The sequence below is a fragment of the Cherax quadricarinatus genome, chromosome 4 (genome assembly GCF_038502225.1).
Source record: "Cherax quadricarinatus isolate ZL_2023a chromosome 4, ASM3850222v1, whole genome shotgun sequence".
NCBI lineage: Eukaryota > Metazoa > Arthropoda > Malacostraca > Decapoda > Parastacidae > Cherax > Cherax quadricarinatus.
Window position 1 is genome coordinate 1415330 of NC_091295.1, and position 14831 is coordinate 1430160.

Genomic DNA, 14831 nt, shown 5'->3' on the forward strand with positions numbered 1-14831 from the left:
TAAGGAAACGTGTCGAAATGTTTCCACCCGCCGGGAATCGAACCCGGGCCCTCCGTGTGTGAAGCGGGAGCTTTAGCCACCAGGCCACCGGGCCACCTCCACCAGGCCACCAGGCCACCGGGCCACCTCCACCAGGCCACCGGGCCAGTGTTCCTTCTTTCTTATATTCTTATTTCAACGTTGTTTTTGGAGAAGCAGCATGTGTTTATTATATTTACGCATGTTTATGTTCAGTTGTTGTTGTTGTGCGCAGTGTGGTGTGCGCAGTAGTGTGCGCAGTGACAGCAGCAGCAGCAGCAGCAGCAGCAGCAGCAGCAGCAGTCAGGAGACAACAACACAAGATGGCGTCCAGCGAGGCCACCACTGACGACTCTCTCTACCCCATAGCTGTCCTCATAGATGAGCTACGTAACGAAGACGTGCAGGTGGGTGTGTGGGCGGCACCCTGCCACCCACCCTGGGTGATTCTGCCGCCCACATCTCGTGTTTTAACCGAGAAATAACTTGTATTCACTCCTTACACCGCCACCGCCGCCGCCATCACCTCACTCACGCCCATAACTTACTTTATTTCACTTCTTTCATCCGATTATCTTACCCTGGTGGGCGGTGACTTGGGGCTTTTGATCCAAGGAGTTGGAGGTACTCTCCACGTCCTCGGATCAAGCCTCGTTGCCTCACAATTCTCAACCGCTGTCTCCCGTTCAGGTTTAGCGCCTCCACCTTTATATTTACACACATTCAGTCGAAAATAACAGTATTTTTTATGTTTTCATTTGGTTTTTGCCCTTGGAGTTTTTTTTTTATCTTTGTGACGTCGGGTTCTTGATCCCAGGAACTGAAGCTGCCCCTCCTCCCTACGTGTTTACCGCATCCAAGTCATTTGTATCAAAGTAAATGTGTGATTTATTGTGTTATTGAGGGAAAATGAATCCAGAATTAAATCCATTTATTTATTAATATTTAAACTTGTACAGTACTTAAATTGTATATAATAAACACAAGATGAATTATTAGACACGTGTGTAATTTTTTGGTAACTTTATTGTAGACTGTCTCATCATCCACTGACTTTATTAATATAAGGACATGCTGAAGACTGACATGCTGAAGACGGACATGCTGGAGACGGACATGCTGAAGACGGACATGCTGAAGACGGACGTGCTGAAGACGGACGTGCTGAAGACGGACGTGCTGAAGACGGACGTGCTGAAGACGGACATACTGAAGACGGACGTGCTGAAGACGGACGTGCTGAAGACGGACGTGCTGAAGACGGACATGCTGAAGACGGACGTGCTGAAGACGGACGTGCTGAAGACGGACATGCTGAAGACGGACATGCTGAAGACGGACGTGCTGAAGACGGACGTGCTGAAGACGGACGTGCTGAAGACGGACATACTGAAGACGGACGTGCTGAAGACGGACGTGCTGAAGACGGACGTGCTGAAGACGGGCGTGCTGAAGACGGGCGTGCTGAAGACGGGCGTGCTGAAGACGGGCGTGCTGAAGACGGGCGTGCTGAAGACGGGCGTGCTGAAGACGGGCGTGCTGAAGACGGGCGTGCTGAAGACGGACGTGCTGAAGATCACGCCAACGTTGATCTTCAACATCACCAGTAGTGTTGAAGATCACCCGGTGATCTTCAAGACTGAGGGACTGATTACCTCATCTTTTGTCTAATTCTACAGACTTCACATAATGTCCTTGTATTAATAAAGTCACTGGATGGTGAAAAGTCTACGAACAAAAATACTCAAATATTGCACATGTCTAATTATTTATTTTAGCCTGTGAAATTTGTTGAATGTTTTAGTAACTTGAAGTACAGGTACACATCAGTATAATTATCATATACAGTAACATGTAAATTATCCTCCAGAATAACCCGAAAAAGTCAGTGGCTTCCACTGTGTTCCTTGTAATATATTAAAGTATGGATGTAAGATACAGTAGAAGTCTTGTCATGAGTATAACCTTAAAAATTACAGCAATTAAATAACTAGGCTGTGTTTCGAGTTATTACTGAGACTTCTTTGAGTACTTCTCTCAGGAAGTTTTCCTATTTTTTTTCCTTTGCCCTTTCTTCTTCCCTTCCCTCTTTTCCTGCCTTTTCCTTTTCTTAAGTTTATCTTACTTTAACTTTCTCAACTTTGACTTGCTTTCTTGGCTTGATTCCTTTACTTTCTTAACTTGCTTTTCCATCTTCCTTTTTTGATTTGTTTTCTCATCTTTTTCTTGCAGTCTTGATTTCTTGCTTTCTTGATATGCTTTTCCATCTTTCTTGATTTATGGAAGGAAGAAAAATTGATTGGTGAGCAGTTGTGAAAGGAAAACCAATTTTGTTGAGAATGAGAAACAGTTTTGGAGAGAGATTAATAAGCTGAAAAATTAAAAAGATTGAGAGAATATTTTGATTTTTTTTTTTTGTTGGGCAGGAAGGAATAAAATCTGATAAGTGTAGGGAAGAGCAAGGAGTGAGTGAGGTAGGGAAGTGTACAAGACAGTGGGTGGCATGAAAGGAGGTAAATCAGCTACGTCAGATGGATTTAAGCAGGTGGTGATGCAGTTTTGGAGTATATGTTCAGTATATGCATGAAAGAAATGAAGATAAGTTTGGCAGAGGACATGTATATGTAGGTCCTTTGTATAAGGGAAAAACAAACCATATTTGTGTAACAATTACATTAAGCTCATTTATGAAGGTCGACTGTATAGTTAATTTGTTTTTGGTAAGTGCAGGTGAAATGCATCAAAAACTGAATACAGTGGACCCTCGGGTAACGCCTTTAATCCGTTCCTGAGAGCTATCCTTTAACCGATTTACCCTTTAGCTGAATTAATTTTCCTCATAAGAAATAATGGAAATCCAATTAATCCGTTCCAGACACCCAAAAGTATTAAACAAAATAATTTTTTTTTACATGAAATATACATTTCCCTACACAGAAAACAATGATACAAGCACAATAAACAATACTGAAATGACACTTACCTTTATTGTGGACTTATTGATGAGTGATGAGATGGCACATTGTTTTTCTTGAACACTCTGGGACATGCAGGGAGTGCGGCAGGCATGCAGGGAGTGCGGCAGGCATGCAGGGAGTGCGGCAGGCATGCAGGGAGTGTGGCGGGCATGCAGGGAGTGCGGCGGGCATGCAGGGAGTGCGGCGGGCATGCAGGGAGTGCGGCGGGCATGCAGGGAGTGCGGCGGGCATGCAGGGAGTGCGGCGGGCATGCAGGGAGTGCGGCGGGCATGCAGGGAGTGCGGCGGGCATGCAGGGAGTGCGGCGGGCATGCAGGGAGTGCGGCGGGCATGCAGGGAGTGCGGCGGGCATGCAGGGAGTGCGGCGGGCATGCAGGGAGTGCGGCGGGCATGCAGGGAGTGCGGCGGGCATGCAGGGAGTGCGGCGGGCATGCAGGGAGTGCGGCGGGCATGCAGGGAGTGCGGCGGGCATGCAGGGAGTGCGGCGGGCATGCAGGGAGTGCGGCGGGCATGCAGGGAGTGCGGCGGGCATGCAGGGAGTGCGGCGGGCATGCAGGGAGTGCGGCGGGCATGCAGGGAGTGCGGCGGGCATGCAGGGAGTGCGGCGGGCATGCAGGGAGTGCGGCGGGCATGCAGGGAGTGCGGCGGGCATGCAGGGAGTGCGGCGGGCATGCAGGGAGTGCGGCGGGCATGCAGGGAGTGCGGCGGGCATGCAGGGAGTGCGGCGGGCATGCAGGGAGTGCGGCGGGCATGCAGGGAGTGCGGCGGGCATGCAGGGAGTGCGGCGGGCATGCAGGGAGTGCGGCGGGCATGCAGGGAGTGCGGCGGGCATGCAGGGAGTGCGGCGGGCATGCAGGGAGTGCGGCGGGCATGCAGGGAGTGCGGCGGGCATGCAGGGAGTGCGGCGGGCATGCAGGGAGTGCGGCGGGCATGCAGGGAGTGCGGCGGGCATGCAGGGAGTGCGGCGGGCATGCAGGGAGTGCGGCGGGCATGCAGGGAGTGCGGCGGGCATGCAGGGAGTGCGGCGGGCATGCAGGGAGTGCGGCGGGCATGCAGGGAGTGCGGCGGGCATGCAGGGAGTGCGGCGGGCATGCAGGGAGTGCGGCGGGCATGCAGGGAGTGCGGCGGGCATGCAGGGAGTGCGGCGGGCATGCAGGGAGTGCGGCGGGCATGCAGGGAGTGCGGCGGGCATGCAGGGAGTGCGGCGGGCATGCAGGGAGTGCGGCGGGCATGCAGGGAGTGCGGCGGGCATGCAGGGAGTGCGGCGGGCATGCAGGGAGTGCGGCGGGCATGCAGGGAGTGCGGCGGGCATGCAGGGAGTGCGGCGGGCATGCAGGGAGTGCGGCGGGCATGCAGGGAGTGCGGCGGGCATGCAGGGAGTGCGGCGGGCATGCAGGGAGTGCGGCGGGCATGCAGGGAGTGCGGCGGGCATGCAGGGAGTGCGGCGGGCATGCAGGGAGTGCGGCGGGCATGCAGGGAGTGCGGCGGGCATGCAGGGAGTGCGGCTGGCATGCAGGGAGTGCGGCAGGCATGCAGGGAGTGCGGCAGGCATGCAGGGAGTGCGGCAGGCATGCAGGGAGTGCGGCAGGCATGCAGGGAGTGCGGCAGGAATGCAGGGGGTGCGGCAGGCATGCAGGGAGTGCGGCAGGCATGCAGGGAGTGCGGCAGGCATGCAGGGAGTGTATCAGGCATGCAGGGAGTGTAGGAGGCATGCAGGGAGTGTAGCTATGAGTTTTTTCTTGAATTTTATTGGGTTTCTTTCCTCCTCTATCAGTGCTGGCACCAGAAACTTTCTTTGAGCCCATGGTTGATTATTTAGCAGTTACAAGCACTAAAAAATGGAATAATACAAAATGTGTTGCATGTATGCGTGGAATCGTCCGCAATGGCTTGTAAACAATGGCACACTGGCTGTACACAGAGTCATGGAGTGGCCGGGCCTGCTCATGCCGCGCAGACACGTTCGGGATGAAAGCTCTTAACTGAGTTATTTGGTGTTAGCCGAGCCAATATTTTTAAGCCAAAGCGAGCCGTTATCCAATTTTTGTGCTTGCCGATGATACCTTTACCCAAGGGTCCACTGTACAGTGGTACCTCGAGTTTCAAACAGCTCCCAACTCGAAGAATTATGTAAGTGTATTTTTGTAAGTGCTTTTATAAGTGTATTTTTGGGGGTCTGAAATGGACTAATCTAATTTACATTATTCTTTATGGGACCAAATGCGTTCTGTATCGGCACTCGAACAGCCTTCTGGATTGAATTAAGTTCGTAACTTGTGGTACCACTGTATACTGTGGACCCCCGGATTACGTCATCATCGAAATACACAATATTCAGAATAAGTAACGTTTTTGTGTCAAAATATTGGCTCGGTGATCGTCACTGAACTCTGTATAAGTCATTCATCCGGAACGTGTCCAAGCGGCCTGAGCGGCCCCGACACTCCATGTACAGCCAGTGTGCCATTGTTTATCAGCCAGTGAGGACGATTCCATGCGTTCATACAATATATTTTGTATTATTCCATTCTTTTTAGTGCTTGCAACTGCTAAATAAGCCACTATAGGCCCAAAGAAAGTTCCTAGTGCCAGCCAGCCCTTTGGTAAAGGGCTGAGAAAGAGGGGAGAATGTGCCTTTTTCAGTGTTTCTGCAATATGTATGATACTAAAGCAGCAGGAGTCGATAAAGGCTATTGCACCAGCCAGCGATAAAGTGTAGCATTAACAGTGTAGCAAGTAAGTTGAGCGATTAACTGATAGAAATAGGACAGCATGAAACTGACTCCTCCATTGTTGTTGGAGGTATATAGGGCTACTGACTAACACCGCCGCCTCTGCTGCGTCTTGCTGCCGCCTTCACCACCACTATGTAAGGTTTATCTTTCAGTGGCCCTTGTACACCCAACAACAAACAACACACCACCACGTATGACATTCTTAATGCCATATTTTATTCATTCTAGAGTATATATCATGTTTCTGTGTTAATATTGTTTATTATGTCAGATGAATTGTGCTAGATAAATATGCCATAGAGCTGATATTAGTGCCATATTGAAGGACTATCTTGTCTGTCTCCCAACACAATTCCTAATGTACTCCAGAAACATTCCTCTCTGGAACACTTTTTTGAGCAACAGGGGTCCAGTGACTCTCAAGCTGGACCTAGTGGCATTAAAAAAATAAGAAGGGAAGTAAACCAGGATAAGGACTTGGTATCTGAAGTCTTTATGGAAGGGGATTCCCCTTCCAAACAATTGTCAACTCCTCCATCCTCTCCCCTCCTGTCTTCCGTACATCACCATGTCTTAGATAAAGGTAAGTGTGATGTTATTATTGTTTTATTCTTTATGTATCATTGTTTTCTGTGTAGGTAAATGTATATTTCATGTAGAAAACATTTTTTTAATACTTTTGGGTGTCTGAAACTGATTAATTGGATTTTCATTATTTCTTATGGGGAAAATTAATTCGGAATTCCTCAAATTTTGGTTTAGTCACTCTCTGTAATAGATTAATTAAGAAAACTGGGGGGTCCCCTGTATTCTATAGAGGCCTTTGTTTTTTTATACTCAATATTCAATTTGGGATGCACCTTATTAGTTTCACTTAAAAAATGTAGTGTATATAGAGGAGCTCACCCAAGAGCTGACTGTACAAGGAAATACAGTGTGTTGAGTATATGTACTGGGTCAAGTGCATGGTAGCCTTATTATTGAAAGAGTTGTGGGTATACCTGGAGTATACCTGGAGAGGGTTTCGGGAGTCAAGGTCCCCGTGGCCCAGTCTGAAACCAGGCCTCATGGTGGGCCAGGGTCTGATCAACCAGGCTGTTGCTGCTGGTTGCACGCAAACTGACGTATGAACCACAACTCAGCTGGTCAGGTATTGACTTTAGGTGCCTGTCCAGTGGCTTCTTGAAGATATTCAGGGGTCTATTGGTAACTGCTCTTATGACCAAGTAAAATTAGAGAGCAACAAGGAGGAATTATGAAGGTTAGGATATGTGCAATTCCATTGAAACGTTTAAGTGAATAATACTTAGATGAAGGTAGGCAACTCATTTTTAAATTGAAAAGGCACGTGATAGGCACATGGAGAAGCAGAGTAGTGGATGTTGCATATGTATGGCCCTCATAGGTAGTAGGTTATTAAAAGTAGTAAAGTAAGTCTTATGCAGAGTGAGGTTCAGGTCAGGCTGTGTAGGAGAATTGGGGATGATTATAATCCAGTTAATTTTTGGAGAGATGTGGGTTTAAAAGATAATCTTATTTTGTATTACAAAGTGGGAGTTGTCAGTTGCTGTCTGCCAGTGATGGTTCATTTAAAAGTTTCTGAAGAGCTGCAAAAGTTGATGGATAGTTGAAGGGGAGAGGAAGGGTTCATTAGCATGGTTGAGCAGTCAGCCATGTTTAACCACAGGCTGAGCTGTGAGGATAAAATTAATCTAGACACCAGGCATAGATACATTACAGGCAAATCAGTGTATAAAAGGAGCAGGCATAAAGTATACATGGAAAGAGAATATTTGATGAGAATAATGCAGTTCAAGCAGTGTAATATTGGATATCTGATTCAAGGAAGTTAATGTACAGTATTCACCCTACCCTGCCCTACCCTATTTGGGTAGGTTTGTCAATGAGACTAAGTTATGCTGGCCTGACAAAACACTAATTGAGATAACACAGGATTCCCCGAAGTGCTCTTTAATTAAGGTTGTGTGGCAGATGAATTTGTGTATGATTACCCTGCACTGTGTGGTCTTGAGTGTAAAGTGTGTTGGACATTTTTGTCAAACACACATTATTGGATTACAAAAGGTAGGCCATCAAAGGAAGGAAATAGGGGAAACCATTTGTGTGTGTACAAGTTCGGTGAGGGACCTGATTGTGTGTACTGCTGGAGGACAGTGTTGATGATATGCCTGTGCCAAAAGCATGGCCAGGGAAGCCTTGAAAAACATGCCCACAAATGTTAACTGTAATAACATTCCTAGAATTGCTGTGTTATCATTTGCCTGACTTTAAAACAGTGGCTTCATGCCTGTGAGATACTCTTCTTCAATGATTGGCCAGGAAATTCCCCAGCCATTACTCTCCAGTGAGAACCTTTGGGCTGTGTGATAAGAGACCTACTAGACAAGAGGAAGAATATCAAGGTTTCCACCACAGGAAACTCAGAAGAATGTGTTAATCTCTTCTTAGAAAGTTGAAGGTATCCTGTGGCTTGGCAACACCCTCACTTCACATATTGAGTGTCCATGGTTTGATCCCTGACATGGGTAGGAATGTTGGGCATGTTTCCTTATACCTGCTGTCCCTGTTCATCTAGCAATAAGTAGGTACCTGGGTGTTAGCCGGCTGGTGTGTTGCATCCTATGGGATAACATCGAAGGACCCCAGTGGAAATAAGACAGACCTCGATGCTGCACTGACTTTCTTGGGTTATCCTAGGTGGATAACCCACTCAAGAGATGACCTATTCGTGGTTGTGCTTTTAGAGGGGCTGACATACTTTAACGACGAGCACTAGGTATTTGGGAGTGGACGTGTTGGCGGATGGATCTATGAACCATAGAATACATGAGGGGGGGGGGAGGAAAGGGTAGGCCTGTGTATTGAAGGATCTATGGAATGAAATTTTGTTCATCAGCTGGAGCTAGAAAGAGGAATGTACTAGAGTATTGTGGTACCAATGGAGCCTATGAGGGTGTCAAATTTGAGAGCAGTGTGTGGTATAAACATAATGCAGAGAATTATGGGATTATAAAAGTTATAATTGAGAGACCTGGGGGTGTATAAATCAGGGGTAAGACAAGATATGTTTGGATTTTTAACCCAGAGGGTTAGCCACCCAGAATAATCCAAGAGTCAGTGCATCATTGAGTACTGTCTTTTATTTCCATTGGGGTCCTTCAGTCTTGTCCCCCAGGATGTGACCTACACCGGTTGACTAACACCCAGGTATCTACTTATTGCTGGGTGAACAGGGACAGCAGGTGTAAGGAAACACACCCAGCATTTTCACCTGTGTCGGGGAGTGGATGGAGGGAGGGGACAAGTTTTAAGTGTTTGGAGTCTGAGCATCCAACAGGCTTGTGTGTATATGTTAGTGGTGTGAGTGGAGACAATTGGATTTTATGCCTTGACTTGCTGTTGGCTTATGAGCTAAAGTAACATTTATAAAAGTTACCTGAACTTGGATCTTGGCATTGGTAAGTACAGTGTGTGCACTTATAGGGAAGGAGGGGTGGGGATGTTTAGGTTTGGAGAGTCATTTGATTTGTAGTGTTCATTTCCAGCAAGACTGCTGCTGAGTGAATGATTTTTTTTTTAAATCCTAAATTAAAATCATAGTTGATTATTGGGTTATCCTAGATTTGCTTCTACATAATTTACTATGCACTATATATAGAATTATTGTAAAAGTTTAAAATGATGTATAACACATTAACACTTAGTGGTGGGAGATGGTCAGTATGGCAAAAATATTAATACTGTAATTAATAATATTAATTTATAATACATTTACAGCTGCGGTTGAATTCTATCAAGAAGCTTTCAACAATTGCCCTGGCACTAGGGGTGGAACGAACACGGAGTGAGCTCATTCCCTTCCTGACAGACACCATATATGATGAAGATGAAGTGTTGTTGGCCCTGGCTGAGCAGCTGGGCACCTTCACTCCACTGGTTGGAGGACCAGAGTTTGTACACTGTCTACTGGTGAGTTGCTTTAGTGTATATCTCCTTCACTTGGGGGTGTCTTGTGGCTGCATTAGCCATTGTGTTTTATATATCTTCCCTTTTCTTTAATAAGGACTGGTTTGGTAATAGAGTCGTGGATGAGTGGAACAAACTCCTGAGTACAGTTATTCAGGCTAAAATGTTGTGTAGTTTTAAAAATAGGTTAGATAAATACATGAGTGGGTGTGGGTGGGTGCGAGTTGGACCTAACTAGTTTGTGCTGCTGGGTCTGGTGCCGTGCTCCATCCTGGAGTGGCGGTGACCAGACTAGGTGGGTCATTGGGCTAATTGGGGGGGGGTGTCAATGGCCTACTGACCCTGCTCCGCATGGGTCAGTAGGCCTGTTGCAGTGCTCCTTCTTTCTTATGTTCTTAAGGTAATGTTATTGCTTCTCATTCTCTAAATCCTGCATGACTACTGTGGAGTTGGGGCTTCCCCTTGAATATGATAATAATAAGAATAATTTTTATTATTATTAACATAATGTTTGAGAGATTTTTAAGCTAAAGGATTGGATCTGCACTCCCAGTCCTTGGATCAGACTTCATTGCCCCCCCATTTCCCAGGTGCTTACAGATTGTTTTTTCCTATATTATAGTACTAATAATATAGTTGTCCTGTTCACTAAGATATACAGCCTCTCCTCACTTAGTGACGTATTCGTTTACCAATGACTTGGACTTAGGATGGGCTCTCTGACTAGTGTGCATACCTAAATAATGTATTTTAGAGCTTATCTTCTCTATTTTATTACAATTCAATTCAAATTCAATTCAAACTTTATTCTCTATAAGTATTACAATGCTGAGTTTACAGAATTTGGTTATTGTGTGGTTTACAAGTAGTAAAATAATAATTACAGAGTGTACCACTAGAACGCCTAGCATGGCTAGGCATTTCGGGCAGACTTATATTAAATCTTAGGTTTAAAATGTTACAAAATTATGAGATAAGTTGGTATTATGGCTAAGTGACTAAATACTAGTTGTGAGTTTAGCAATGTGAATGCTTTTGTTTTGGCACTATACGTAGTTTCAGTATTGGAGTATCACAGGCCAACTTATGACTAGTTAAGATTCATTATTTTGAGATTGAGATTGATATTTCTGTTTATGGTCAAATGGGTGAGTGTAAGTGTGAACCACCAGGTGGTATTCGTATTATTAGTTGACAGGGTGTATCAGGGAGATAAGATGTTTTCTGATGGTAGTTTTGAAGGTGATGAATGTGTCTGCAGTTTTGGAATTTTCAGGTAGGGTGTTCCAGATTTTAGGGCCTTTGACATACATTGAATTTTTGTAAAGGTTTAGTCGGACACGGGGAATGTCATAGAGATGTTTGTGTCTGGTGTTGTGCCTGTGGGTTCTGTCTGAACTATCAAGAAAGCGTTTTAGGTCAAGGTTAATATTGGAATTTAAGGTCCTGTAGATGTAGATTGCACAGTAGTAAGTGTGGATGTACTGAACAGGGAGTAAGTTTAGATCTATGAAGAGTGGGGGGGTGTGTTGCCAGGGATGGGATTTAGTGATTATTCTTACTGCGGCTTTTTGTTGGGTTATTATTGGCTTTAGGTGTGTTGCTGCAGTTGAACCCCAAGCACAGATAGCATAGGTGAGGTATGGATATATAAGTGAATGGTATAGTGTGAGAAGGGCAGTTTGCGGCACATAGTATCGTATCTTGGAGAGGATCCCAACCGTTTTGGATACTTTTTTGGTTGTGTGTTGGATATGGGTGCTGAAGTTCAGGTTGTTGTCGAGGTATAGGCCTAGGAATTTGCCCTCATTATGCCTGGTAATTAGAGTGTTGTCGATCTTAATGTTAATTTGCGCATCTCCTGCTCTGCTACCAAACATAATGTAGTAGGTTTTGTCAACGTTAAGCGTAAGTTTATTGGCTGTCATCCAAGTCGATATTTTGATCAGCTCCTCATTAACAATGGTGTTGAGGGTTGCAAGATTAGGGTGAGAGATGACATAAGTCGTGTTGTCAGCAAAGAGAATGGGGTTCAGGTGTCGAGATACGTTTGGAAGATCATTGATGTATATGAGGAAGAGCAAGGGACCAAGGACACTTCCCTGCGGAACTCCAGTATCAAGTGGCTGTGTTGTTGATGCTGTGTCTTTAATGGTGACATACTGATACCTATTAGTAAGGTAAGATTTGAAATATGCAAGCGCATGGCCTCTTATACCATAATGGTCAAGTTTGTGGAGTAGGATGCCGTGGTCTACTGTGTCAAAAGCTTTTCTTAGGTCAATAAATATTCCTAGTGGATATTCCTTGTTTTCCAATGCTGTGTAAAGCAGATCTAGCATTTTTATAATTGCATCGTTAGTGCTTTTATTTTTCCTGAATCCAAATTGGCAGGGGTTGAGTATGTTTTGTGACGTTATGAATGAATATAGTCTCCTGTGCACGAGTTTCTCAAAGATTTTGGATAGCAATGGTAAGTTTGATATTGGCCTATAGTTGTTTAAATCTGTAGGGTCACCACCTTTATGTATTGGTGTAACCCTTGCCGTCTTGAGTAGTTTCGGGAAGGTGCTAGCTTCTAGTGACTTGTTAAAAAGCAATGAAATAGTATGCGAGAGGACATGGGCCGCTCGCTTGTACAGTAATGGTGGGACATGAGACAGATTCTCTGAGTTATTTTTAAGTGACTTTATAATCTACAGTACACTACTGTTTAAACATTTAAAATTTTATTTTATTTTTTTTTTTTATTATCACACCGGCCGATTCCCACCAAGGCAGGGTGGCCCGAAAAAGAAAAACTTTCACCATCATTCACTCCATCACTGTCTTGCCAGAAGGGTGCTTTACACTACAGTTTTTAAACTGCAACATTAACACCCCTCCTTCAGAGTGCAGGCACTGTACTTCCCATCTCCAGGACTCAAGTCCGGCCTGCCGGTTTCCCTGAATCCCTTCATAAATGTTACTTTGCTCACACTCCAACAGCACGTCAAGTATTAAAAACCATTTGTCTCCATTCACTCCTATCAAACACGCTCACGCATGCCTGCTGGAAGTCCAAGCCCCTCGCACACAAAACCTCCTTTACCCCCTCCCTCCAACCCTTCCTAGGCCGACCCCTACCCCGCCTTCCTTCCACTACAGACTGATACACTCTTGAAGTCATTCTGTTTCGCTCCATTCTCTCTACATGTCCGAACCACCTCAACAACCCTTCCTCAGCCCTCTGGACAACAGTTTTGGTAATCCCGCACCTCCTCCTAACTTCCAAACTACGAATTCTCTGCATTATATTCACACCACACATTGCCCTCAGACATGACATCTCCACTGCCTCCAGCCTTCTCCTCGCTGCAACATTCATCACCCACGCTTCACACCCATATAAGAGCGTTGGTAAAACTATACTCTCATACATTCCCCTCTTTGCCTCCAAGGACAAAGTTCTTTGTCTCCACAGACTCCTAAGTGCACCACTCACTCTTTTTCCCTCATCAATTCTATGATTCACCTCATCTTTCATAGACCCATCTGCTGACACGTCCACTCCCAAATATCTGAATACGTTCACCTCCTCCATACTCTCTCCCTCCAATCTGATATTCAATCTTTCATCACCTAATCTTTTTGTTATCCTCATAACCTTACTCTTTCCTGTATTCACCTTTAATTTTCTTCTTTTGCACACCCTACCAAATTCATCCACCAATCTCTGCAACTTCTCTTCAGAATCTCCCAAGAGCACAGTGTCATCAGCAAAGAGCAGCTGTGACAACTCCCACTTTGTGTGTGATTCTTTATCTTTTAACTCCACGCCTCTTGCCAAGACCCTCGCATTTACTTCTCTTACAACCCCATCTATAAATATATTAAACAACCACGGTGACATCACACATCCTTGTCTAAGGCCTACTTTTACTGGGAAAAAATTTCCCTCTTTCCTACATACTCTAACTTGAGCCTCACTATCCTCGTAAAAACTCTTCACTGCTTTCAGTAACCTACCTCCTACACCATACACTTGCAACATCTGCCACATTGCCCCCCTATCCACCCTGTCATACGCCTTTTCCAAATCCATAAATGCCACAAAGACCTCTTTAGCCTTATCTAAATACTGTTCACTTATATGTTTCACTGTAAACACCTGGTCCACACACCCCCTACCTTTCCTAAAGCCTCCTTGTTCATCTGCTATCCTATTCTCCGTCTTACTCTTAATTCTTTCAATTATAACTCTACCATACACTTTACCAGGTACACTCAACAGACTTATCCCCCTATAATTTTTGCACTCTCTTTTATCCCCTTTGCCTTTATACAAAGGAACTATGCATGCTCTCTGCCAATCCCTAGGTACCTTACCTTCTTCCATACATTTATTAAATAATTGCACCAACCACTCCAAAACTATATCCCCACCTGCTTTTAACATTTCTATCTTTATCCCATCAATCCCGGCTGCCTTACCCCCTTTCATTTTACCTACTGCCTCACGAACTTCCCCCACACTCACAACTGGCTCTTCCTCACTCCTACAAGATGTTATTCCTCCTTGCCCTATACACGAAATCACAGCTTCCCTATCTTCATCAACATTTAACAATTCCTCAAAATATTCCTTCCATCTTCCCAATACCTCTAACTCTCCATTTAATAACTCTCCTCTCCTATTTTTAACTGACAAATCCATTTGTTCTCTAGGCTTTCTTAACTTGTTAATCTCACTCCAAAACTTTTTCTTATTTTCAACAAAATTTGTTGATAACATCTCACCCACTCTCTCATTTGCTCTCTTTTTACATTGCTTCACCACTCTCTTAACTTCTCTCTTTTTCTCCATATACTCTTCCCTCCTTGCATCACTTCTACTTTGTAAAAACTTCTCATATGCTAACTTTTTCTCCCTTACTACTCTCTTTACATCATCATTCCACCAATCGCTCCTCTTCCCTCCTGCACCCACTTTCCTGTAACCACAAACTTCTGCTGAACACTCTAACACTACATTTTTAAACCTACCCCATACCTCTTCGACCCCATTGCCTATGCTCTCATTAGCCCATCTATCCTCCAATAGCTGTTTATATCTTACCCTAACTGCCTCCTCT

At 45.2% G+C, this 14831-nt stretch overlaps 1 protein-coding gene across 4 annotated transcripts in view; it reads left to right on the plus strand.

The window, feature by feature from the left end:
• The first annotated feature begins 264 nt into the window (after positions 1 to 264).
• Positions 265 to 14831, plus strand: part of Pp2A-29B (Protein phosphatase PP2A regulatory subunit A) — a 121686-nt gene continuing 107119 nt past the window's right edge. For all 4 annotated transcript variants that reach the window (XR_011393139.1, XM_070093953.1, XM_070093960.1 and 1 more), the window contains exons 1-2: positions 265 to 425; positions 9529 to 9720. Coding sequence is in view for 3 of the 4 variants with exons in the window: in XM_070093953.1 (XP_069950054.1) it covers positions 342 to 425; positions 9529 to 9720 (276 nt within the window). In the remaining variant the exon portion in view is untranslated. The remainder of the gene's footprint in view (positions 426 to 9528; positions 9721 to 14831) is intronic.